Consider the following 26,126-nt stretch of genomic DNA (forward strand, 5'->3'; position numbering starts at 1 on the left):
TCATGATCAAGAAATGTGAAAGTAAAGTTTTTAAGGCACGATCGCTGTGATTTTCAAAACCGGAAAATACGATTTTTTCATAAAATTTTTTGTTTGTTTGCCCATTGATTTCTCGCTATACAATATTGAGAGAAATCCAACTATTCCTATATTGGACTTTGATTTTTCTCATTCTAAATTATATATAGAGTACATATATATGCAATAAGAATTTATTTATTGTAAAAATTCTTTACTCTTTGGAATAAGTAAAATCCGTATAAAAAAAAAGTTTTTGACAAAGTAAACAAATTTTTAGAAGCGAGAACGCTGTTTTATAAATTTTTCAATTTTCTTTCGATGATTAACCAAATTATTTGTCATTAAATTATATTAGAGTACATTATATTTTTTACTCTTTTTATCATGTTTGTTATCATGTATTTTTTTTTAAATTTGTTTCGAAAGTCTAAAAGTGTAAATTTTACATAAATTAATTAATAGTGTATTAGAAATAAACAGCACAATGTTCAGCTAATTAAATAATCAGACTTTATTTATACTTTAAAATTATCAATAATTTACATAATTTTATTATAATTTCTATTCTTACTAGTGTTACTTAGCGCGCTTTTTTCTTTATGTATTTTTTGTTATTTATTACATTATGTAAACCTTTTACATGATAAATTTGAGATTCTACTGGTATGTACGTATAAATAAATCATGTTGTTTGAAACACTAAATCCATAGATATTCATTTATGAATAAAAATAAAATTGGCATCGATTGTTTCACAACATGAACTTTTACTTATTTTAAGATGTATCAGAAAAATGATCCAAAAGATTAATTAAGCCTATAATTGATAAAATATACTAAGCTATTATACTATTATATAATATTGCCCCTTACATACTTAATAGTAGTGGTTATGACCTCATTCTTACGCTAGTATGAATAATACATTTAATATTGTCTTTTTTTGTTGCTTTGTTGAAAACATTTATGCTTCAAATTTCATTTCATTCAAAAATTTCATTTCATTTGAAATTGAAATTTCAAATTTCACGGGTTCAATATCTGATAATTAATATCCGTTATCCGAATCCCGCTAAATTTACAATAAACAAAAGAAAAAAATGTGTTTTCCTTCACTTTATTCTAGTCCTTTCTCTTTCTTCGAACCAAATTTTAAGACAATATTAATTGTAGTATCACAGGTGGTTATAAAATTATCGATTTATACAGATAATTTCAAAATATATTCTTTATTTTGTTAAACAAATTATTAAAGATATATTTTAATTTTTGCAGATTATTGTCCATTTCTTTTATTCATCAGTTAAATTTACTGCCGAAACTCTCATACTTCTAGATTTATAATGCAACTCAAAGTATACAAAAATTAAAAATGTTGTGCACTTTTTTCTTATCAACCAATTACATCGCTATACATGTCTGCAACGGTTTTTTTTAAGATAGGAGAAAGGATAGGAAAAGAGGATATGACTGAGTTGCCTGTCTGGGCTTTCACCAACAGCATCAAGTATACAAGCAGAAAAAGATAAATTAAAGAAACAAAAAACTAAAGACAAATATTAATGCATTGAATAATGATATGTACATACATATGAATAAAGGTGATAAAAAAGTTACAGTATCATCTTTTCTTTTAACTACAGGTGACAGATCCGATAAGAATAAAAATTATGTTAAACTTATATAAGTTATTAAATATTTTAATATATAAACAGTACCTGGCTTTTTAATTTACTGAAGACTGTGCTGCTGACATTTAATACATACTTATTTAATTTATATCAGATAAACGAAATAGCATCTGTGCCACCTTGAGATAGATTTCACTAATTTCAATAGCTTAGAAAAAAATTTTAAAAAGTATGATGTTAAGAGTAATCTTAAAAATGACCGATAACACATTATAAGATAAAAAAGAGTAATACGTATAAAAATACATAATGTTTTTAATAATCTAGTGACAGATAATTTTACCGTTAATCGTTAAAAGAATAAAGCAATATTATTTAAAAAGTACTGATGTAACTTGTTACTTTATCAAAAACAATTACAATACTGGATACAGTGGTGGATAAAGAAGATGTTAGATGTAAAATAAAAATGTCGAATAGAGACAGACGTCAGTAGCAAAAAAAATATAGGGAGCGCATATGTTGTATTTCAATACTCGGCAAATATCACATATGTATAAGGAAATACAACAGGATAAGGGGTGCTTGCGAAGCAAAGACGAAAAAACGGTAGAGATATGAGGACGAGGTTCTCGACTCGCTTCTTGCTTTACTCGCTAGTAAAAAATTCAATCTACAGAAAGTTTATGTTTTATATGCGCGTACGTAGCTGTCTCACGCCACGAAACGAAAAAAAAGCACCGAGCGTATCTATATGCGAATATTAGAAACGAACTCGTTTTATTCACAACTTTATGGCCACCAACGCTCAGCCTACTCTAAAATTACATTTGTAAGCGCGGCTTCTTTCTGAAGTCAATGCGCCAGTGATGAACTCACCGGTTTATATACAATAATATATTTATTATTTTTCCTTATTCAAATCTTTTCGTTACTAAACACTAAACTAACTCCGGTATGGTATAAGTTTTTAAAAAATATTCAATTATTGAATGATTTTCCAAAATAAATATATATTCTCACTTACACACGATTATCAAATGAACTTTATTATCAGTACACCGTAGAACATGGTAAAATCCCTTTTTACCCCTTCCTATCATTATAGTAATAACTTTTAAGCAATCCGGACTCGCAGGGCTCAACTTTAAGGCAAAATCTGATTCGATAACAGACCGATTTATGTAAATTTTTTTATTTTTTAGATAATCCATTTATTTACTCTAAAAGGAAGACTTTTTCCAAAAACTTTTATCTCTTTACCAACGACAAAATTACTGTTAATGTAGTCCCATTTTTTCTGTTTTCGACTTTCACAGATATGTTCTATAATAGATCTATATCTATTTTTATATTAGTTGTAATCGATTGTAATACAGCTGTCATTTGCATCATCTGTACAGTTATCATTTGACATTAAACCATTCTACAATTTCGTTACAGAATTAACATCAATATAGTTATGAAATACTATTATGTATAAATTTTAATATTTTAATAATTTGAATTACTTTGCGTACCTAACATTATTATGTTTCATAAAGCTGTACAGTTTGATTAATAGAAAATGTTCTACGATACATTTTTCATTAAAACACAAAAATTACTTTCATAATCAACAGATATATTTATGTTTTATATTTATTTTCGATAAGTAACGTATGCGTAATAAATATCAGTGCGGAATATTTTAGGAAAATTGTCTCACGAAATATAATGAAAATCATAATTTACATAATCAACAGCTACACATGATCAATCTTATACTCACGTACTTATAATAAATCACATTTCAATTGAATCATATTATACATCCATTTATTATATTATATATATCGATTTTATATCTTATATATTTATATATAATTTATATTTTTTCTTGTCTAATTCAACGCAGGAATGGAAAATAGGCAGGTTTAATAAGAAAAATTTTTCAATTGTTGAAATATACGAAATATATTTACATAGAAACATTAATAGGTAATATGTATATGTACACACGCGTGTACGCGCGTGCGTGGGTGTATGTATGTGTGTGCGGGTGTGTGTGTGTTTATATGTATTGATATTATAATATTTCAACTTGCTTCTGCGTATTTGTCGTATAAAACATTTACAGGCAGTAAATCTCACGTTGCAAAAATATTGCCGCAAGGCTCGAGTCATAGACAATTTAAAGATCGAGCTCAAAACAATATTAACGAATATCAAATGGATATTAATAAATTGATATACTGCAAAAAATTAAAACGTTTTGATAAAATTTATAAATTCCTTGCAAACTTTTTCTTAAAAAATTAATATGTCCGGCTTATTTCAACTCCTTTACCATTCTTACTAAACTCTCTAGTTTTCTCTCTTTCACTCTCATCCATAAATAGCGTTTTATATCATCCGAATGCTATGCATTTGACGGTGTCTCACTGTTTAGATACGTCGTATCAATCATTACAATATTTACAAAGAAAACGTACAACTTAAAAAATTATTATTTCAGAAGCTTTTACACTATACTATATCATGAAAAATATTCATTATTTCAGTAATGTTGAACTGAATTATTTTCTAACCTCATCTTTTAATCTGCGCAATTAATTATGCTTTGATTACCAATTGCACTAATTTAAAATTTGTTTTTCTAATTTTTATACAACTCGTAATTTTGATTTTTTACAAGATTCGCCCAGAAATCCATTAGCAAAAAATAACGGCAGTCAAATTAATTTTATTTATATCATATACTTTTGCCTTTTAAACAAAAAATTATATTCTACAGATTTCTCCATATTTCGTATACGTCGATTTATCAATTTATAATAATCAAGCTTCCGGGAAATTTGTTCTGTAACATTAAATAAACATACTGATCTATCATACGATCTTAGTCATATTTGACTTACATGAAATGTATAAACTTTGCACATTTTCTGTTATTACTTTTACTATTATAAATAATCTTATATATTTTCATGAATTTAGTAGCAAAAGTTATTTCCAAAAAATACACACGAAAGCAAAGTACATTAGCCGTTTAAAATATATTTCATACAATTTCCTATTAATCTTAAGACTGATTCTTTTGTCATCAATATTATACCCTCATCAATCATCTGACTGCTCAATATTAAAAAAATAATAAAAAAATTATTACAATATTAATAGTAGACGAAATGGCATTAACGAGATCGCAGTTACCGACGTTACCATTGCATGGTTATAGTATATAAACCATTACTTTCGGTACTGTTATAAGAACTTAAAAATCACACATTGAGTCCACATAAGTTTTCGCGAAATTCTCATACATTCGCTATATCATCTGCTCATTAATTCTTACGTTTATTTTTAATAATTCTCATGGTATAAACGCTATGACAAATTAAGCTAAAATTATTTGTTCACTAAACAAAGCTTCCTAACTCAAAAAAGCTTTTCAAGAACTATGCATTTCTTTCGGAAACTTTCTGCTTTGTAAGCAAAAAAGGCTATAGCAGTGTCTAAAAATGCTGATATATATGTAAGTTTTGTACAAATATCATTAAACATCTAGTACAAAGTCGTAATGTATAAATGTATAGAAAGCACCTTTATTATAAAAAGTGTATAATTTTTTCTTTCTTCGATACCTAGTAACAAGACTTAGGTTTCATTGTTTCGCTATTTTGTATAAACATATAAACGTGTAAAATTAGTGAATTTAGATCCCTAAAAATGGATATAATTTAAGTGTTTTGTTTCATTGATTTTCTGCTAGTTATTGATGATGAATTTCCAGGAGCTTTGTGTGAGATTCGAAACGGTAAAATTGTTATAGAATTGATAAAATCGACGATGTTCAAAGACACTATCAAAGCTTGTATCAATGGCTCGCTGCACTCATTGGCTTTGCAAATAGTATAAAAAGTTCATCAGCCATTGTTTAAATAGATGTAAAAATATCGATGACAAATGAATAACCGATTAAGCAACACAATTAGCTTCGAATTCCCATTCGTTTTTGCGCATTTCGTAATATTTGTTGTTCCTCAAAAAAGCTCTTTGATTAGCAAAACTTGCGGGGAGTTGGTCATCAAGGAAATTGATACGCCCTCAAACTCTCCACCAGTTACAGAGACAGCAGTACGATTGACTTTCGGGACGGAACTGATCGATCTGCTATGGTCAGTGCATTGATCTGGCCGCGGTCGTCAGATGTGTCGTCTCCGCTCGCTTAGGCGGTGGAGGCGGGGGCCTCCTCTTTCCGACAATCGCATTGGCGATCATGCTTCTGTTCTCGTCGGCGAAGCGCACGCTGGGCTGCCTGACGGGACTGGTAGTATTGCTAGCCGCGATATACTCGACAGGCGCGTTCGGATCCGTGGTGTACACGTTTTCATAGAGGTTGTCAGCCCCGTAGTGCTCTTGCACCCAATTGGACACATTAGTCTCCCGGTAGTCGGCGGTAGCTGGCGGCGGATCCCTGAAGCCTAGCACCTCGTGAGGCGTGGTCGTGGTATCAAGTTTGCACTTCTGCGCCACCTGCCACTTCTTCCTCATGACACGCTGCAAATCCTTCAGAAAATCGCCCGGGGGTGCTTGCTCGGAGACAGCCAGCTTTTTGGGCGAGGTCAGTCTCGTGCTGTCGGAGCGCCGCGGCGGCAGGGGCTTGCGCACCGGCAATGCCGGGCTGCCCGGCTCCTGCTGAGGCGGCAGATTAAAGGAGATCTTCTTGACCGTGGGTGTTTTAGACAGCTTGGGTGACATTGGCGGCTCCTGGATGGTCACGCGGCGCTGCGACTGCGGACTCGAGCTAGCCTTTAGCTCGGCCAGGTAGGGCGGGCTCGCATAGTGCCCGCTTCCCTGCTTCAGGGCGCTCCGCCTGATGGTGTCGCCGCCGACCACGGCGCTCCCCTTAGCCAGTGCCGAGCCGTTCATCTGCTGTGTCTGCTGCTGGCTGACGTAGATAGGTTCGCAGATCTTGGAGTTCTGCCTCGAGAGTTGCGTAGCGCCCCCGGACCCACTGATCTGCGAGCCGTAAGCCGGCGGAGGAACGAAGGGCGGTGGTTGAGCGACGATAAAGCTGGGCGAGCTCGGGACGTAGGTGGGCGTGCTGGCATTCGACGCCGGGAACAAGTTATGGGACGAGGAGTTCTGTGAGCCGTTGACACCATTCAAAGTGGCCGCGATCGAGGCGTAGATGAGCGATGGTCGCTGATTACTGCTGACGTGCGTGGGCATGCTGTTGGGAGAAATCGAATTGTTTGGGGTGTCCTCAGCGGCTGTCTGCTTAGGCTTAGCGCGACGGATGGTCGCGGTCTCTCCGACCAGAGGACTCGGCGGTGGCGGTAGAGAAGCCAAGCTCAGCGTCGAGCCACTTAGATCGCTGGTATCGCACATTAATAGTTCTCCAGGCGCCGGCGGTGGCGGCAGCGAGTCCAGCGAGAGGTTCGAACGAAACATCTCCGGGGGAGGTGGAGGCAATGGTTCGCTGTCGGACTCGGCTTCTTCGGTCAAACGTGATGGCGATGGTGGCGGTGGCGGTAGAGAAGTTATCGAGTCCATCTGAAAATAAAGTAAATGTTAGTTACCGTTGCTCTGGTACTAGTGGTGGTTTTGAGTTTCGACCAGCCAGTCAGTTATCTACTGGACAATTCACACTGTGACATACGACGAACATGGAAAGCAACTAACCATGCAAGATTGTATTGGACTAGTCGGTGATTTGAGCTCCTGGCTTTCGGTACGATTATAATTCAGTGGACTGGCTCGTTCTCTAACGGGGGTACCCGGTGGGACTGGACTAACAGGTGTTGCATTTCCGGACCTATGATGTCTTTTGAGGGTACCAGAACCATCGGAATCCGTACCGCTTCTCCTCCGGCTGTGTCGGCGAGTCAAGGTACCCGAGCCCGAACCGGTCGGCGATGGGCAGTCCGGCACGTCGCGCACCGTCTCCCCTACCTCCTTCAACTGACGAGTGATCGAAGTCAGTGGAAGTTTTGGGTTCATGGACGGCTTCCTCTTAATAGTACCGGTGGGAAACTCTCCACACTCAAAGGCCACCTGTTGATTGGCAATCGAACACAGATGAGCATGAAAAATTCGATAATCTTTGAGAAAGTGGCCCGTCACCGAAGAAGAACCACCTACCTCGCAGCTGCTAGGTGCGCCATCGGACAAACATCCGCTAGAGCTGGAACTACTGGCGCGACTCAAGCGGCCGTCGCTGCCGTAGCTCTGACGCTGCTCGCTGCCGTTGTAGCTTTGCCGCTGGACGACTATGGAGTCGTAGTGCCTACCTTGGGTTTGGATCATCAGCGTGGTCTCGCCGTTGAGCCTCGAACACTCGTTATACTGTCTGGCGTTGTCGTTGGCCGTGTTGTACTGCGTCTGATTGGCCGGCGTGGTGGCGATCGAGCTAACGGAGCAGGACCTTGCATGCGCCAACATATCCAGATCCTCCTGAGCAAGCTCGTCCACTAGCGTCCGATAATTCTCCATGATTTTCGGGCCGTACTTGGCCACGCGTATGCCAACCATCCAGCGTTCAAGAGCAGCATTGTCCTCAGCGCACAGAAACTTGATGTACTTAGTGGATTTGGCCTGCTGCAATCGCGGATGCTTGATGGCAAAACAGCAGTCCGTCGGCGCTTTAAACTTCTTCCGCCAGCCGACGCCGTAGTATATTTGATTCACGTCGAATGTTGCTAAGCAGACCAAGTCACGAGCTGTGCGAGCCTTCTCCTTGGGCCAATAGTACAAACCGGATGCGCGCAAAATGAAGTGATATCGCTTCCAGCCTTTCTTGCTGTCGGACTTCAAATACAGCGGACCTTCGACCTGGACACAATGACAAATCAGTATCTGCAGTATTCGATTATTATGTTACGTTAGTCACGCGCAGGTTTCCTCTGATTTCGGTATCAGTGTACTCTTCTGCTATTGTAAGCGTGCAATACCTCTGGGACTCCAGCGTTGCTGGTCGAGAAAAATTCCTCAAGCAGAATGTTACGCGAGTGATCGTCGTACTCGCCGTTGCCACGATCCAATGGGCCCAAGAGAAATTTCTCGGGAGCAAGGAACAGCTGCGTTTTGTCTGACCTTTCAACGAATAACAGCTTGTTCTTGGAGTCACGAGTCCAGAGCAGCAGATTTTCCACCAGAAGCTCGTGGTCCTCGTACACTCGTTCTGTGTGTGAAGGAAAGACACGTTATTGTGGAACAAAAGGCAAATCTGTCAGTGAAGATAATCGCTGTTCGAAACGATCATTACCCATAAAGAGGTCAGGAAGATGCTCGACAACGGCCCACTTGGGATCCATTGGCACGTGATTTTTGTCTGCTAGCAATCTGCAGACATGGGCTACGCTCATGTTCTCGTCGACGAGGAGGCTCTTGCCACTACCGTCCAGAGTGAACACTTTAATGAAAAGCTTCTGCACGCTAGCCTCCCGCATCTTCTCCAGGGCTAGTCGTATTTTTTCTGCTTTCGCCCGGCTGGCAGCGTCTGACAAATATTACACGTTATCGCGATGAACTCAAAGAACAAGAGCAGTTTACGAACCGATAAGCTGGTGAGGCTGCTGTTGCGGGGCTGTGTGAATGTGAGTGGTCTGGGCTGGTTTGTGGCCGGAACCGCTGCTGCTCGCTGAACTCTCGCTCGACAGCATTGACACCGTGTCGGAGAAGGCACTATCGTTGTCTGGGCTATCGGTGCGCATTCCTGAAAGTAGCACAATCCACAGCGCATGATGCACATCATTCAAAGATAACTTACAACTCGTGCAAATGCCAAGGAATGCTACGCGACGCGCGGATGCGGCTTTTCTAAGTCGAGACACAGCTTACCTTCATTTTTGCCAATGTCAGTGTTATCCTCCGACTGAATCCTGCCGTTGCTAGGCCTGTTTTGCCGCTGGTTCTCTGAATTCGGCGCAGACGCCATGTCGCTCTCGCATCTTTGCTCCAGTGCACACAGTTCGCCGAGTATTGCATCGAGATCAACATCTGGCGAATCTGTGGAAAATTATTAACGATTTTAATATTCAGGATTTGTCGCCACGTATCATCTTATCATTGTTTTAAGATATTCATAATTTACACGAGCGACTAATTGCGAGCACGAATATTTCGCTCTGTCTAGGAGCAAGAATTACGGCTTTAGAATATTCTTTATATCGGCTACTTTTCAATGATTTCAGTTTTCTATTGGATCAAGCATGACGGTAGAACAATCTAAAAATGACTCAATTCAATCCAAAATAAACAATTGCTTTATGATGCTTTATTTAATAAATAAAGAAAAAATGCTCGATAAACTTCATTAACATCGATTATTCCTAAAAAACCTTAACTAGTACACAAGATTATGGCTCAGAATGTTCCCATTTCAAAAACGATTTCACCATTGATCATACAAGTACACATAAAACATAAAATAGTTTTATTCACAAAATCTATACAGTGAAAATTTGGTGTATAGTAGCTGCGACACGTTCTTCGCTCTTAATGGTGCAATCAATCCTTCTTCCAAATTCTCATTGCACCCAGTTGTATCTTATATCAAGTTTTTATTTTTTGTTAAAATTTGCCAGAAATCGATGAAGAAATATATTTACAGTATAAGTACTATAGATACTAGATTTATACTCATTTATCCATAATAAAATTTGCTTTAACAAATCATTTGCAAATTATTAGAAGTTGTTACAGATTTTTACATTTTTACTGTAAAATAGCAGTAACAAAAATGGGTACTGATTATATAAAATTTTCTGAGGGATCGATTGACGTTTTCTTTTTACGATTGAGCAATAACAAAAAGAAGTTATAATCGATAAACCAACAAGACGACTTTTTTGTAATAAAATGAAAAATGCAATACGTCACTATCATTTCTAGAGGCCAAAACTTTTTCCATCATATCCAGTACAAAAATGTTCTTACTTTGAGTATGCAACAAATAGAAGCATTTTTTCCTTTTTTTCGTAGTTATATATAATTATGAGGATCAGTCTCTTTTATATAATTTTGTCTGCACGTAAATTATAAAGGCTACTAATTTTCATATCATTTTTACAGCTTTTTAATTGAATAAAAGTCATATTATTAAATTCGATGCATACTAATTGTATGCATACTGATAGTACTTGAACTAAATCAAAGCCGAAGACATTAAAAAGTCGTAGATATAATAAATGTGATAAATTTTAGGTAGGCTAAACTAGAGGAACATCTCATCACATGAATAAAAAGAGACTCGCCGAAACAGGCAAAGCAATGGAATTGCTGTCGTTTTCTAGACAGAACGATAATGAACCGGAATCATACATTGACAGCTAAATAGAGCCACCATGTGGCACCTGGCTATTTATACCGAATACGTATATCCACACAATGTGCAGCTCCATTATGCTAACCAACGCAATTAGCCAAACCAACAAATTTTCTAGAACGATTTCCGATAAATAGTGCAATCTCCGCTCTACATCATTTTAAAATGTACGTAAGCCACTAATTTAATTACATAAGTACTACTAATACGAGTACATTTCCCCGCAATTGAATCCGTAAAATAATATTGGTGAAATTCGATGTGATGAATCACAAGTAAATATGGAAAAAAGATACTCATAGCCAACTCGAAGAGTATATATTACCGATTAAAATATATGTATTCACAATATTTTATTGATTACGACATTTTGTGAATATTTTCATTAACAATAGGATGTACATTAGAAATTTTTTGTTTAATTTCAATCGACCTGTATAAAATATCAGGTGTATATTTTTGCTGGCCTTCTTGGCTCTACGATTAATATAGAATATTTTAAATAAAAAAAAAAAAAATATAGAATATTAGGTATCGTGATAAAATTTTGCAAGTTTTAAGTGCACAATGTTAGCGCTGGTGAAGCGTTGCTAAGTTGAAAGGAATTGTATCGAATCATAAATCGTAACAATGACCTGAGTCATGAATACCACCTTTGTGTTTATACAACAGTTTCATACATGACAATATTCAATATTACTGGTACTTTCATAAAACACGCTATTAGAAATAAATGGTACTTAATTACGGGTTATGATTATTTTTTCATAGCGATTCTCAGAGAAAAAGCAAACAAAATTTTCAACATTTGCCTTCATTATCTAATTCAGTATCTAGTACACATTGTCAGGGGTTATTGGGCTATTGATATAGTGTAGCCTGATCAATCAGACAAAATAAAAAACGCATATAACTTGTCATGATGCGTCATCACAGAAATTAACTTATCAAGCTCGCGCGAAATCCACTCCCGACAAGAGGATGCGACCGATCATCAGCTGATGCCGTCGAGCCCACACGCGCACATATCCGAGACCTTGCGAAAAAACACTTCTCAGGGTCTACTAAATTGACGCGCACGACCCTTACGCCCGCGCACAACCACTCGCGCACTCACAACCCGGACTGATACTCCCCCAGGAAGCTAGACGACGAAAAAGATTGCGCTGAGATCAGCTGATCATAGCAACTGTTACTAAGCTCGCGTTAGACCTGGCTAGACCAAGAGAGGGGCAACCGAGCGCGTCAACCGATACGAGAGCGATCGGACGCGAGCGAAGGGAAATCGGTAGGGCTAACGAGCGCGTGTGAGAAAGAGACAACTTTTGGTGTTTGCGCAGATAAGAATGGTGAGTGGTGACTCTTTGTAGCCGTTGCTGGGCAGAGGACGGAGACCCTGGCTGTTGGATGTTGTTGAGGAGACGTTGTTGTGACCCGTGGTCATTCACGGCGGGGTGAAACCGATCGGCACAGTGAACAGTGTTGCACTTTCGGTGGGTCCCAGATGACAGAGAGCGAGATGTTGCAGAACAGCGCATAAATCGACAATGTTACCGATACGCATTTTGATTCTCGGTCCGATGATCGAAAAATTTAGTGCGCGATTCAACTTGCCACCGCGTATCACTTTATGTCGGTACAATGTTTACATATTCATTTATTGAAACTTACAGATTATTTACAAATTACGACATCTTGTTCTACTTGGCATATCTAAACAAATTTTAAATGTTTGTTTAGATATATTTTTAACTATACATGGTAATTTAGTAATAAATATGAAATAAGTAATGAAAATAACCTGGAAAATATAATCGTCTTAAGGTGGTTCATGTGCAACAGTCTAGTCAATGAGATGTCATTTAGATTCATTTTTAGGTTCTCCCGTAAACGCCTCAAATATAGCAAAAATTAGCATATTAATTTAAGAAACAATTTAAAATGACATTTTAAATATTAATTAATCATCATTATATGATTAAAATATATTTAGTTGACCATCACCAGAAACGCTGGTCCGATCGCGGTGCCTATCCAGGTGCGTTTCTTTTTTCATAAAACATTAAAAATTGTGAATTTGCTTATGCTGATTGCACATTAATTGACCGAATGGTCCGACACTTTGCTTCTGGCAGACAATCGGTATATTGCCAATAACCTATTTAAATCAAAAATATAAAATATGGTCAACAAATGCCGAAGATGCATTAAATACATACCCTGAAAAAAGTTGCATAAATGCTTTTCCTTAAAATCTTTCTTTAAAGTTTTATTGTTTCAATTATTAAAGGCAATTATCTGTTTTATAGTAATCCAACTAATTTATATTTATATTTTACTATCATTTTTTTTACAACTCACTGTCAATCTCAATTGATAAATCTCTTAATTGATGTTTCTAAACATTTGAAAATAGTGAAATCTATGTGATAATAAAATGGATAATATAAATTAATTTTAGATGCCTGATATAGATATTAAATAATTACAAATTATTCAATATTACATACACATGAATGAAAGTTAAACATTGAATCGTGAAGTGTATGTTAAATTTTTAAACAATTATAATTGAAGGAAACTTTGGTACGGTTTTAAAGTAGAACAAAAATAGAAAAATAACAAAATTTTTCCTGAGATATAATTAAATATCATTACATTTTTGAACTTTTTTTCAGAAAAATTGTTTACAACAATTATAGTTTTAAATATGATTAAACTTTGTCAAAGTTGTTGGTAGACCTATAATAATTATATAACATATTATTATTATAGTATATATAGATATAATCATTAATTATAATCAATGATTACACAGACCGATAAAATTTAAAAAAAGTCCGCACCAAAGAGACCAGACAAGGTATTTATAAAGGGATTTGGTGCGCTGAATCCGAATCTGAGCTTAGAATTGCTCTATTATCCTCAGTTTTCTTAACTGAAAAGCGTCAAAAAAACGTTTTGTTGTTGTTTTCCCTGTACATTGTGAAAAAAAAACTTTTTTTTTTGCAAATTTGATCTTTAAGCATATTAAAGAACAACTTTTGCCCTTCAAAACACATGCCTCGTTTTTTTTTTAATATTATTTTTCCGACAGAGATATGACACATTGATGTATGATAAATTTACATTTTCGCAAATGTTTAAGCAGAGGAAAATTTCGCTGAAAAATAATAGTGGTAAACCTATAAGGGTACAGGGTTAGTAGTTTAAAGAACTTAGGATGTAGCGGTCGAAAGTTATTACAGGGTACAGGAATTTTGTGTTGAGGTACTTGGGATGTAGACCAATTAATAGGGCAAAAACGTGACAAAAAGTCTAGAATAGATGGGACCGCTTTTTTTTTATTGATGGCAACATGACAAGTAATGCTATATAATGTGGAAGTAAATAAAATGGGTGCTCAATGGAACCAGGAAGGTGTAAAGTTGATGAAATGATGTTTTTTTCGTTCTCTAAGCGTAGGAATGCATTTTAGAGAAAAAAGTTCAATATGAAAGTTGTCGATAACGAAAAAACCTATAGTTTGAATTATCACACTATATTAATTTCGTTCATTGGTCTTTGCATAAAGAGCGAAAAAGCAACAAAAATGGCCATTATTAAGAATCAATTATTTATGACAATCTTCACTTTTTGCACCCGTTTTAGCTTGCACGATGTAGCTTGTAACATTTTGAATAAAATGACGTATTGAAAATTCGAATTCGGTTATTAGTTAATGAGTTATTGTAATTAGTTAATCCCGAGATGCCCAAAGTACGAGGCTATAACTTTTTGTTAGCCAAACATTTTGAGTTACAAAAGAGCTAAAACTCTTCTGAAAAACGTATATTTTTATAATATTATGTGCCATATGAAAAGATCTTTTTTTAATGACATAAAAAACTCTTTTTTGATTATAAACAATTCAATTTACAACGATCCTATTCGTTTTACAAATTTATAACAAAAGAATTTTTAAAGCTAGTTTCAAGACATAGATTAAAACAAAAATAATTGTTTATGTCCAATAGGAATCGAGATACGGTTTTGTTTTTAAATTTGTAGCCCCTTTGTTTATAATATTTAAAAAACCAATTGTAACGAGTATTCCTCGTTTCGCGAATTGAACGGCGCTGGCAGAGCAGCATCGGCTGCGAGGCTATACTAACAAAGTGGTGTGACCGAAAGAGCGCGCAAGAGAGAGAGAGAGAGAGAGGGGTGGCACGCACGTGTACCGGCAATCTTTTTCTGTCCGCTCGAGTTACTGCACCTAGTCTTGAAACTAATAAAACGTTTCTAGGATTTCGGTGTGTTGACTGATAGAGCGAGCAAGAGAAGCTAGATCTAGTGCGATATCCGCGCGCGAGGAACAGTGAATAGCCTCTTGCGAATCGTTATGGCGAGTCTCCCGTGCGATCAGTTTTGTGCAACGATCTGCTAGTGAGGCCGCGATCCACCTCAAACACCAGAGCGAAACCCCGTGCTCGACAAGCTCGAGATCCAGCATCGTGCAGAAGACGAAGCTTTCGACGAGGGGCGGTCGTACCAGCGTGTCGTTATCAGCGGCAGCAGCGAGAGCGAGGCGATTAAGCTTTTTCGGCTGGCCAGCGGCAAAGCTAAGGTAGCATCCGATTTGTATTGTTTGCGAGCGAAAGCGTGCGTGCGATTTTACTTAGCTTCGCGTATATTCTCTCTCTCGCACGTACAGCGGTTTATCGATTGCGTGCGTCCGGCCTGGCATTGTCACCGTTGTCAAATCGTTTGTAGCAGTCGCCTGAAGGACGATCCGTACCGTCTACCTGACAGTTCAATAAAGCCGAGGTGCTCGAAGTAAAACACCGGATAGCCATCTTTTGTCGATCTATTTTCCGAAAGTTCCTCGCCTACGAACAATAAGTGTACCGGCCGCGGTCACCTGAGTTTTCGCGACCCTTTCCCTTCTAGCAATCTACGATCATCCACTCCTCGACTTCTCATGTCGAAAAAGCAATTAGCGGGGTAGTTGCTGCGTTGAACAGTATCGCCGAGATGCGAATCCGGCCCATCAGCAAGGCGAAGATCCGGCGTCTTCCCCGCGTGTGTAACCTTGCACGCGAACGCGGCGCCCTTCGGGCGTGAGCACATACTCGCGGTCACGTACACTACGACGTCCCTTCGCACGAATATTCGTCCCATTACACAATTTAGCGGTAATTGGTACCGTAAACTGGTATATTTTCAAAATCTCATATGGAATTTGAAAAGTTGAGGTTTCTTTTAAATGATATTGAAAGGGAAAACTACCAGTTTAAAAAGCAAAGGGCTGGTTAAAGTGGTGGGAGTTGCATACCAGCGAGTTCTCGCGCGCCTAAAAAAATTACTCTTACCCCCAAATCGACGGCGCTCTGAAAAATTATTCATAAATTCTGAACTAATGGCTTGATTATTATGTTTTTTTTTGTTAATCTAGGGTAGCAAATTAAATTTTGAACATTCCCGTGTAAGAATTGCCATGACTGCAAAAACGGCCCAATACTGTTGGAGCACTGGCAACCGAACCTAGTTTTGTCAAGCAATTATGGACCGGCTTCGAGCCAACATAGAAATGATAAGAATGGTCCGAGCACCGGCAGCCAATACTGTACCAATAATCTATTTTTGAACGATTTTAATATTTTTTGTGGGCTCACTAAATGGCTCACTACTGAAAATATAACCTTGGCCCATTCTTATCATTTCGTTACCCGGATGACGTTGGACCAGCACTGGCGGCCTGTACTGGCAGTCTTGGTTAACGTTGCAGTGCCAATGTTGGGCCGTTTTGACTTTCTTACACGGGTTGGTGCAGTTTATTTTCATAAGTATCTGAACGTTCACTTGTTATTAACAAAATTTTTAGAATGTACTTAATTCTAATACATAAATAAATATAATATATAAATACATATATTTACACGCTTACTCTCGTTTTTTGTTTCTGTTCTTGTTGAATTGTAATTTTGCCGTCATTATTAAGAAAAATATTTGAAAGATTATTATCAGTCTCTCCGCCATCATACGGCTCTTTTTCAAATTCTAATAATTCTGCATTTATGCAGTGTTTCCATTGCAAAAACCACATAATCGAGAACATTTTAGTCCATGTTTACGACAACTACATGTACCCTTGCCAACCGTAATCAAGTGAATTCAAATAATTGTTACTTCATGCTTGTACCTGTAAATATATACGCCTGTAAATATAATATTGATGGTACCTTCTGTTGGTGGTAAACTTTCGAGTTTGATTAACGATACTTTTGTTTAACGTTCAGAGTAAAAAAAATCATAGGTCAGCGAAAAATAAATCTTCTGAACTTTTCTTTCGTAATATTTTATTCTCGTTGCTTATGTATAATGTTTTAATTATTGTTTTATCGTATTTAATTAAAGTTGTGCTATCAGCTATTTGTTCATAATAACAATTTGCTAAATTAATCAATCTATCGTTATCTATTTTTTCCAAAATCGAATATTTTCCTGCCCTATAAAATGTAGCTGTAGTGTCGCAACTTGTTCATGAATATAAAAAAGAAACTATTGGTTTTAATACAGGAAATTTAAAGCTATTACAATTAAAATATTTGTTTGGTACTTCGCCGTGCGTTGTTTTTATGAAAAATTATATTATCATTATCAGTCAATTGGCACAAAATTACTAATAAATCTGTATCGTTGCCAACAATTATTTTATTCATATATAGAAATATTGATAGCTGTCTGGACTACTAACACATCTGCATCTTCACTTGTCTATTTATTGACGTATCCGATTGTAAGTAAACAATAATTGTATCCAAATGTATTATAAGTAATTTAATTAATTGTTCTTCATTTTTATCATTATTGAAAAATTCAGTAGGTTTTAGCGGAATCTTTGTATTGTCCACGAAATTAATTTCTCAACCAGTAAAATTACATTTCCGACGAAGACGCTCAAAAATATTTATTACCGTCTTCTGCGTACCCATCGAAGATTACGCAACTATTTTTTGTAAAATGGTTACAAACATATTCTACATATTTTTGTAATATATTCTCAATACTATCATTTACGAACCAAGTTATTTAATGTAATGGAAAACCACCGTCAATCAAGTAAATAATCCAGGTAAAGTAAATAATTGAAGATGTTTTAACAAAATTAAAATCGTATTATACGCCTCTTCCTCATAATCAAACATGTAGTCCTCTCGACTTCAAGTCGACTTAGGCCCGATTTACCATACATTTAAAAGCTCTAAGTAAAAATGAGGGCACTCCCAGCGTTCCCACATGACGCTTTGCGCTCAACTCTCCAGCGATAGCCGGCAAGCACTCGCGCTCATTCTTTCACTTTGTATCGGACTGCCCAGTTCGCCACGAAAACCGTCCTTAATTTTCAAAATTCAGAATTTTTTCAAAACTCAGAAGAGATTATTCTTCTAGTGAATCTAGTGTGTAAGAAGATTATTCAAGGAGCGAACTTATTCGCAAATTAAAAAAGAAAAAAAGGAGAGAAGATTCGTGAAGTTTCAGAAGTAGATCACCTTGCAGATCGTTAACTCGCAGACACCGACGGAGATCAAGAACACGTTCACCGCATTTGCGCTATAGTGAGTACATTAATCATTTATTAATGATGTACAAACAAAAACCATTCAAAGCTGTAACAGCTACTACGTTAGGTTATTGGATTAACGACATCTTAGCCAAGAGCGATTTTGATACCAGTATTTTTTCTGTGCATCCTACACGCCATGCGTACACACCTCAATGGTAAAAAAGGTGTTAATATTGATACATTGAGGAAGACAGCTGAATAGACAGAGTCATCAAATACTTTCATTAAATTCTATGATCGCGAAATAACTGCCAGTAGAAATACTTTCGCTAACGCTATTATTAACGATTAATACTGTTACTTACCTTTGTATTGCACACTCTTATTAAAATTGCGTTTAATAACTTGTAAGTGAAAAAATAAATTCAAATTACCAAGGATTGTACAGTATATCAATATACTGCTTACTTAGCGTCGTAACTGCTTTGAACATCTACAGGTTTGATCATGAGGAAGAGACGCATAATACAATTATACGTGTAAGTGAAGTTCTATCATAATTGTAAGAGCGCCTCTTCCGAAATCATCAAAGTCCCACCTCTTACATCCTACAATCTCGAAATTATTTATTCGAGATCCCAATATAAAGTTACGGCGAAGCTTCAAACTAATGAACGCGAGCGCTTGCCGGCTATCACTGTAGAGTAGAGCGCGGAGCGTCATGGGGGAACGCTGGGAGTGCCCTTATTTTTACTTAGAGTTTTTAAATGTGTGATAAATCGAGCCTGAGTCGACCTGAAGTCGAGAGGACTACATGTTTAATCATGAGGAAGAAGCGCTCATACAATTATGATATAACTTCACTTATAGGTAAGTTCGTTTAATTATATAATTATTGGCAAAAACACTTTTATCAGTCTTTCTCATGCCATCTTCATTAAGTAATGGAAGAAGATAAAGAGCTCATTCATATTATAAAAAATATTTCATATAATTTTTTTGAGTTAAATGAGTTGAAATATCAGAAGTGGTGAAACTGTGACAATTTTCTCATTAATTTTTATCTTATTATGCATAATGCTCACGTGATGTTAATATCACCTTATATTTATAATATCGTTCGTACTCTCGTGGTTTGTCGCGTTAATGAGTAAGAATTTGTTTCAATTTTAAAAATGCTTATACATATTAACTTTGAAATGCAATTATAAATGAATATTTATGATTATATGAATTGGATTTTAAGAAAAGATAGACTTTACTCTAGTTTCTTATGGTGCGAATTGTCCCATAAGCAGAGCTAAAGTCTTTCTTATAAAGGATATAATTCAGCCCAAGTTTCTCATAGCGCGAAGTGTTCTATGAGTCGAGCATGAATTATAAAGAGAGGATTTGCTCAGTTAATCACAATGAGAGAAAAAACTTAGGTATTAGCCAAGTTTATTCAATCTTATGCGATCACTTTGCAAGACTAGGAGTGAATACTAGCCTGTGCAAAAATCAGCGTATTTATACACAGATTTTCCCGTCTATTTACGCAGGACAGCCCTCTTCGAGTTGTTTACGTAATTGTTCGAAATCACTTTTCCTAATTTACAAGAGAATAAACAGTAATAACGAAATTTTAAAACATGTGAAATATACAGAAGTAGATATAGATCATTAAAGTATAATTTACAGTTATTGCAAAGAGTATTGTCAAAATTTATTAACTAATAAAGTTAGTTAATGTAATAGCGCAATATTTACAATAAAATAATGATAAAATTTTACATACATCAGTTAATAACATTTGAATTATAATCAATTTTCGTATTTGTAACGGTTTTTTGTAAAATCTTATAATGCAAATACTAAATTAGTTAATTAAGATTAATAAATTATAAAGTTGTCGTTGTTATGTACAAAATTAACGCTTTCGATCTATATACAACTATTTATTTAAATAAATTATTGATTGTTTATTTATTGATAACAGTAATAATTAAGCTGTTATCAATGAAACAACTTCTTACTCATGTTTCTTAGATAATCATCTCGAATTTAGAGTATCCGTTTTATTACAATGATTAATATTTACAATGCAATAAACAAATTAACTTTGCACATTAAAATTTAATATAATTTAGTAGTTAAAAGCAATTAAAATTATTATAATCTAAATCTATGCTTTAAAATCTATATAAAAATTACTTTGTTTCATCGAAATTACTTTTAATTAGCGTATTTTAATTAAACAACAAAAACCATTATATCTATGTCTATAAGTAAGTGATGTCACACTCCTTATATGGTCATGAAATGACCATATTTGACTCTGGTACTAAAACAATCATATAATATATGTGGTGGCGCCGTTTAATATGTTAATTGGTGTAAACATTAACATATTAAATCATGTGAAAATAAGAGAATAACTTATAGATAGGACCGTTACACTCAAAGGTACTACTTTATCCTTTCGTTTGCATATAATTTCATAAAATGTTTTACAGAATTTGTCTTTTAACAATGCAATACCAGTTTCATAAACTTTATGACAATTAACTTTAGTATCTCCAACAAGACCCGAAACTATAGATTGAACTAAGTTAGAAATAGAAAATGGATCGTGTTCATTGTAAAAATCAAACAATAATTATAAATCAAAGGTATCTTCATTCTACTTACACGGGAGTCAAGGTGTTGTTCGCTACTATCGTATACATACGAACAGAAATTTTTTATTTCTATGCAGACATCTATGAGAGTAATTATACAAGCCATCCATTTTGATATTGTACTTTCTGTTACAGTACACCCGTCGGTCATTCCGCCAATCATTTAAGGCACACATGAGGTCTTGTTCTATAACCATATCGAATCAAACCACTTTTTGTTTAAACGACGAATAGTTAAATAACCTTCATTTGTAAACAATTATATTCAGTGATACCAATTGCAGATCGTAATGCAACCATGTCTTGATAATATAAAAGTACTGATTTTGCATAATTATTATGTCCCGTCACCAAACAAATTTGGTATCGTTTCTTTAATCCAGTTTAAATGTAATTTGAAATTAGCTGACCTTTTAGCATGATAAAAATTCATAATTAATATAATACTATCAAAATATTGCAAAAAGAGTTTCGAGCGGTTGGTCCATTTTCTTTTATTGTAACGCGTTATTCTTTAAATTTTAGTAATATGTCAGTAACAATGACATTATCGTGAAATTTTGTTTGATTAAATTCATTTTTTTGTTTTAAATTTTCAAGATATTCCATTTCATCATTTGTAAAATTACATTTTTGAATTATTTTTCAACTTATAGCAATGAGATTCAAGAAATGACACCTAATAGATCGAGAAAAAGCGTGTTCAGATAGTACTTTTTCAGCAGAAATTTCAGCAAATAATAATAAAAAGGCTTCTTTTATTCTAGAATCTTCTATGAAATAATTGACAGAATTAAAAAAAAATATTAAAGTATGGAACCCTCCTAATCTAACAATTACGTTATGAATACCATAAATGGCCCATTCTCGCTTACGGCGAATGCCTCCAGACCTATATGTCATCGATTTTCATGAAACTTGGTAGGATGATTGTTTATATGAAGAACAATATCCGTACAAATTTTTAGGTCAATATATTAATTATTTAAAAAGTTATTAACAATTAAAAAATTTCAACGAATTTTTTTTTTCTATTCATATCTCGCTAACCGTAAAAGCTATCGACACGAATGTTTTTTTAAAATACGCACAAAACTACATACTTTGAAGATAATAATATAGAAAACCATTTTTTTTATTTTTTCAAATGTTATTAACTTTTGAATATAAAAAGTAAATTTTTTTCGATGACGGTAGTCTTGGATTTCAAAAATTCTTTTTCCATTGTATTCCTTGGCCCTTTTTCTATGAAAAACCGTTTTAACATTTTTGTAATCGGCACTTCCAGCCTCGTAATAAACAATAAACTAGTGACGGCGCCGACGCGCCGTTCGGACGGCCGCAGACGCTCGAGCGGCACACTAACCGATTGTAGCTTTCTTGTTGTATTTGTATTTTTTTTTTACTACAATTTAGTCTTTATTACCTCTATTTTATTATACTATTGTTAACCTAATATCAAATTCAGCTTTTGTATTAACAATGAAAATGGGGAAAGCTCTAAATAAAATATTCACTTTAATTTTTGTTTTATTTTGAATAAATATATTTGTACGTTTATTATAGATATAACAATGGAATTATAATTAAATAACTGCAACACGTTCTGTACAATAAATTCATTAGAATACGATACATTCTTAATTTTTATCTGTTTTTCATTAAGCGGAATAAAAGCATGAGACATTTGTGTTACACTAATAGTCTTAGCTTTTGCGAAATCTAGTTTTAGTTCTTCTGTTATTTTTGCGTGCTCTTCGTTTGTACAATATCCAAAAGTCATATTCGGTAATGCTGACACTACTCACTCGTACAATTCTACAGCACTGCTTATATATTTGCCTCTTAAACTAGCTCGGCGGGCTAATCTTTTCACAGTTCCGCCTACTCTATCACACGGACTTTTTCCGTGGTAACTTGCAAAAAAGTGCCACTCTGCATGGATACAATACCTTTGATGATGATGGGCTAAATTAAAAAAATTGTATCGATTCTTGTACTGACTCGCAGCTCCATCAGACACATAAAAAATTTTGTGTACATTGTAGTTCTTACTTTTGATATAATTAATAAGTTTTTCTTGAAACAACGACACTGCTTGTACGTTGTGTTGAAGGTTTTCGGAAATTATCACAAATGATTCCTTCTCTACCTTACCATTTACTTTTCTATAAATAAAAAATGGATGTACCGTTACTTGAGTGTAACGCCAGTGAGCAGCTTGGACTTCATCTTGATGGGTGCAAACATAATTTTCTGCAAAGTCTGACATCACAACTATTTCATCTTCACTCAAATTTTCTATTGTTTTTTTTACAAAGTCACCCTGACTTTTAGCGATATAATTATGCAGTCTAAACTCTTTCATAAATTTTTGTCGGAAATGTTGAATGAATTCATTTTTTGTATACTGCACATCAATTAATTGACATCTATTGTCAGTAGTAGCCCATTGCTTAAATTCAAGTGTCTCTATTGAATGTGATTGAAGTACATCGAGGATCTTACTTAGTATATTATTTACACCAGGACAGTCAAAACATTCATCATAGTGACATGCTTCCGTTGTCTCTGAACATAATGCTTCATCTAAAATTTGTCGATAATTGAAAGGAATGTGGTCTTGCAATTTGAATTTTCTACATATTTTAAGTATAGGTTCTAGTAGCAGTTTAATATTTTGATGACTGATGCAAACACAAACATTATGAAAACGTTTTGATTCGTCTACTAAAATACATTGCGGAGGGCGATATCGACAAAATGTAGAAAACCCAAGGAACTTACCGTGTTCCTCAGTAAAAAGAGCAAAAATTTCTTTCATACTGTGTAGCAGTAAACGTTTTTGGAGCTTTTCTGATGACTGTCCTAGTTTTACAGTTTTGGTATCCCTCATACCAGGACATTCTCTACTTATTTCAAAATTAAAGAAAAAATCTATTACCATCTTGATTTAAACATGTTAGAGCTGATGACCTATTGCGTTGCACGGGCTGATAAAATATAGTTTCAGTTTCACGAATTTTTTTAGACTCACGAGCAGCATACATTGTACAACCTATTTTTTTCTGCATTTCAGATAGATTCCAAGTAGAAGGTGCAAATAACAAAATGTTAATTTTTTCTGAATAATTTTCAGCTTTATGGTACTTTAATTTTAAATCGTGCGTAAATTTTGTTTCAAAATCACTTTGATTATCTGTAATGGCATTTTTGGAGTCTTTGAGGAATAACTTACTGAGACTTAATGTGACAGTATGTAGCTTTTTCTGTATAACTTCAGAATTTTTCTTATCGGCTGTGCTTATAATATCTATGTTCAATTGTTTGCACAATTTATTCACTGTTTCAAGCACTTCATTTTGTTGCTGACACAAACTTAAACTAAAATCTTCGTCTCTAGTGCCATCAGTATCAATGAATGGATTTTGAAATGATTCCGAATCGCACGAGTCTATCTCCATCGGCTCACCTTCCTGGCCTACTGGAGAAACAGATCTATTAATTTCTGATTCAATTTTGCTCTGCTTTTCTTGCTGTATATTTCTCACATAATCTTCTATCGAACGTGGAGTCTGATTATTATTGATCAGATTTTTTCGTTCTTTCATGATCCGATAACATACTACTCGGCAACTTTCACACAAAAATTCACCACTTTGCAAAAATGAAGAAAAGGCAGCATAGATCCCATCTGACAATTTTTTGAAATTCCCTCTACGGGCTTTTTCATGTTTATCAAAAATATTTTTGCAATATTTAATGCTTATGGGGCTCTTTCTTACCATTTTGAAAGCACAAAACTTCACTGGAATGGCAGACACAACCTTTTACGTGAACGTTCACGAGAAAACTAAATTTGGAGGACGAACCTCAGAGACTTATATTTCGGCCAGCCTACCTCACACCTACAAATTTTCTTAATAATAAATATTGTCACTCTCACCTACACTATCTATGAGGCCATAAATTAGAACTGTCATTAGTGCGACATCAGCTAATTGCCAGGTGCTTAAGCCTGACGCCAAAAAGCTGTCCAACCGGCGCGTCTTAGGGCCCTTAATTATTATAGATTTGTATCACTAATACAACAGCTGAATTTATTTGATATTAGATTAACAATAAACATTTTTTCTTTAATCTGCGCCTTGAAATCAGCTATAAGAATTCTTTAATTATAAATTTGTAAAACGTATAGGTCGTTGCAAATTGAATTGTTTATAAGCAAAAAAGGCTCTTTTTTTAAATGGTTTTTTATGTCATCAAAAAAAGATTTTTTTTATATGCCACTAATATGATATAAAAATATACGTTTTTTAGAAGAGTTTTAGCCCTTTTGTAACTCAAAATGTTTGGCTAACAAAAAGTTATAGCCTCGTACTTTGGGCATCTCGGGATTAACTAATTACAATAGCTCAGGAACTAATAAACGAATTCGATTTTTCAATACGTCATTCTGTTTAAAATGTTACAAGCTATATCGTGCAAGCTAAAACGGTAACAAAAAGTGAAGATTGCCATAAATAATTGATTCTTAATAATGGCCATTTTTTATGAGCTTGAAGTTTCGAACGTTCGAGTAGAATGAAAATATCAAAAATAAAAATATAAATATATAATATAAATTATCGCTTCTAGAGAACACTATAGTTGTGTAGGTGATGCAAATAATTTCATATATCGATTACACCCCTCACAACTACCCTTACAGTTGTCCATACATACCATGCTACACGTACTTATAAAATTACTAGTCGTACTTTTCTATTGGACAAAAATTAATTACTAAGAGGGACTGTTTTATAAAGTATATAAATATAGAAATGTACGAATAAAGTTTAAGCGATCGCCCGCCCTTAGTTTCACCCCCATGTCCTTATATACAGAAGCAATGCGTGAAATTTACAAGTTATTTTATTCTCATTTGTTATTAGACAAAAATTTTTAACTCAAAG

The 26,126-nt window shown here is 35.0% G+C and overlaps 1 protein-coding gene across 1 annotated transcript in view; it reads right to left on the reverse strand.

Moving 5' to 3' along the window:
• Positions 1 to 5,466: 5,466 nt before the first annotated feature.
• LOC131669937 (amyloid beta A4 precursor protein-binding family B member 1-interacting protein) overlaps positions 5,467 to 26,126 on the reverse strand; it is a 55,358-nt gene continuing 34,698 nt past the window's right edge. Inside the window, exons 3-9 of the mRNA XM_058945163.1 lie at positions 9,480 to 9,647; positions 9,196 to 9,354; positions 8,905 to 9,138; positions 8,591 to 8,820; positions 7,782 to 8,471; positions 7,323 to 7,694; positions 5,467 to 7,193 (exon numbers count right to left, since the gene is read on the reverse strand). Coding sequence (XP_058801146.1) covers positions 5,814 to 7,193; positions 7,323 to 7,694; positions 7,782 to 8,471; positions 8,591 to 8,820; positions 8,905 to 9,138; positions 9,196 to 9,354; positions 9,480 to 9,647 — 3,233 coding nt within the window. The 3' untranslated portion in view covers positions 5,467 to 5,813. The remainder of the gene's footprint in view (positions 7,194 to 7,322; positions 7,695 to 7,781; positions 8,472 to 8,590; positions 8,821 to 8,904; positions 9,139 to 9,195; positions 9,355 to 9,479; positions 9,648 to 26,126) is intronic.

This window comes from Phymastichus coffea, unplaced genomic scaffold (assembly GCF_024137745.1).
Source record: "Phymastichus coffea isolate CEN01 unplaced genomic scaffold, Cenicafe_Pcof_1.1 PCOF00008, whole genome shotgun sequence".
Taxonomy (NCBI): domain Eukaryota; kingdom Metazoa; phylum Arthropoda; class Insecta; order Hymenoptera; family Eulophidae; genus Phymastichus; species Phymastichus coffea.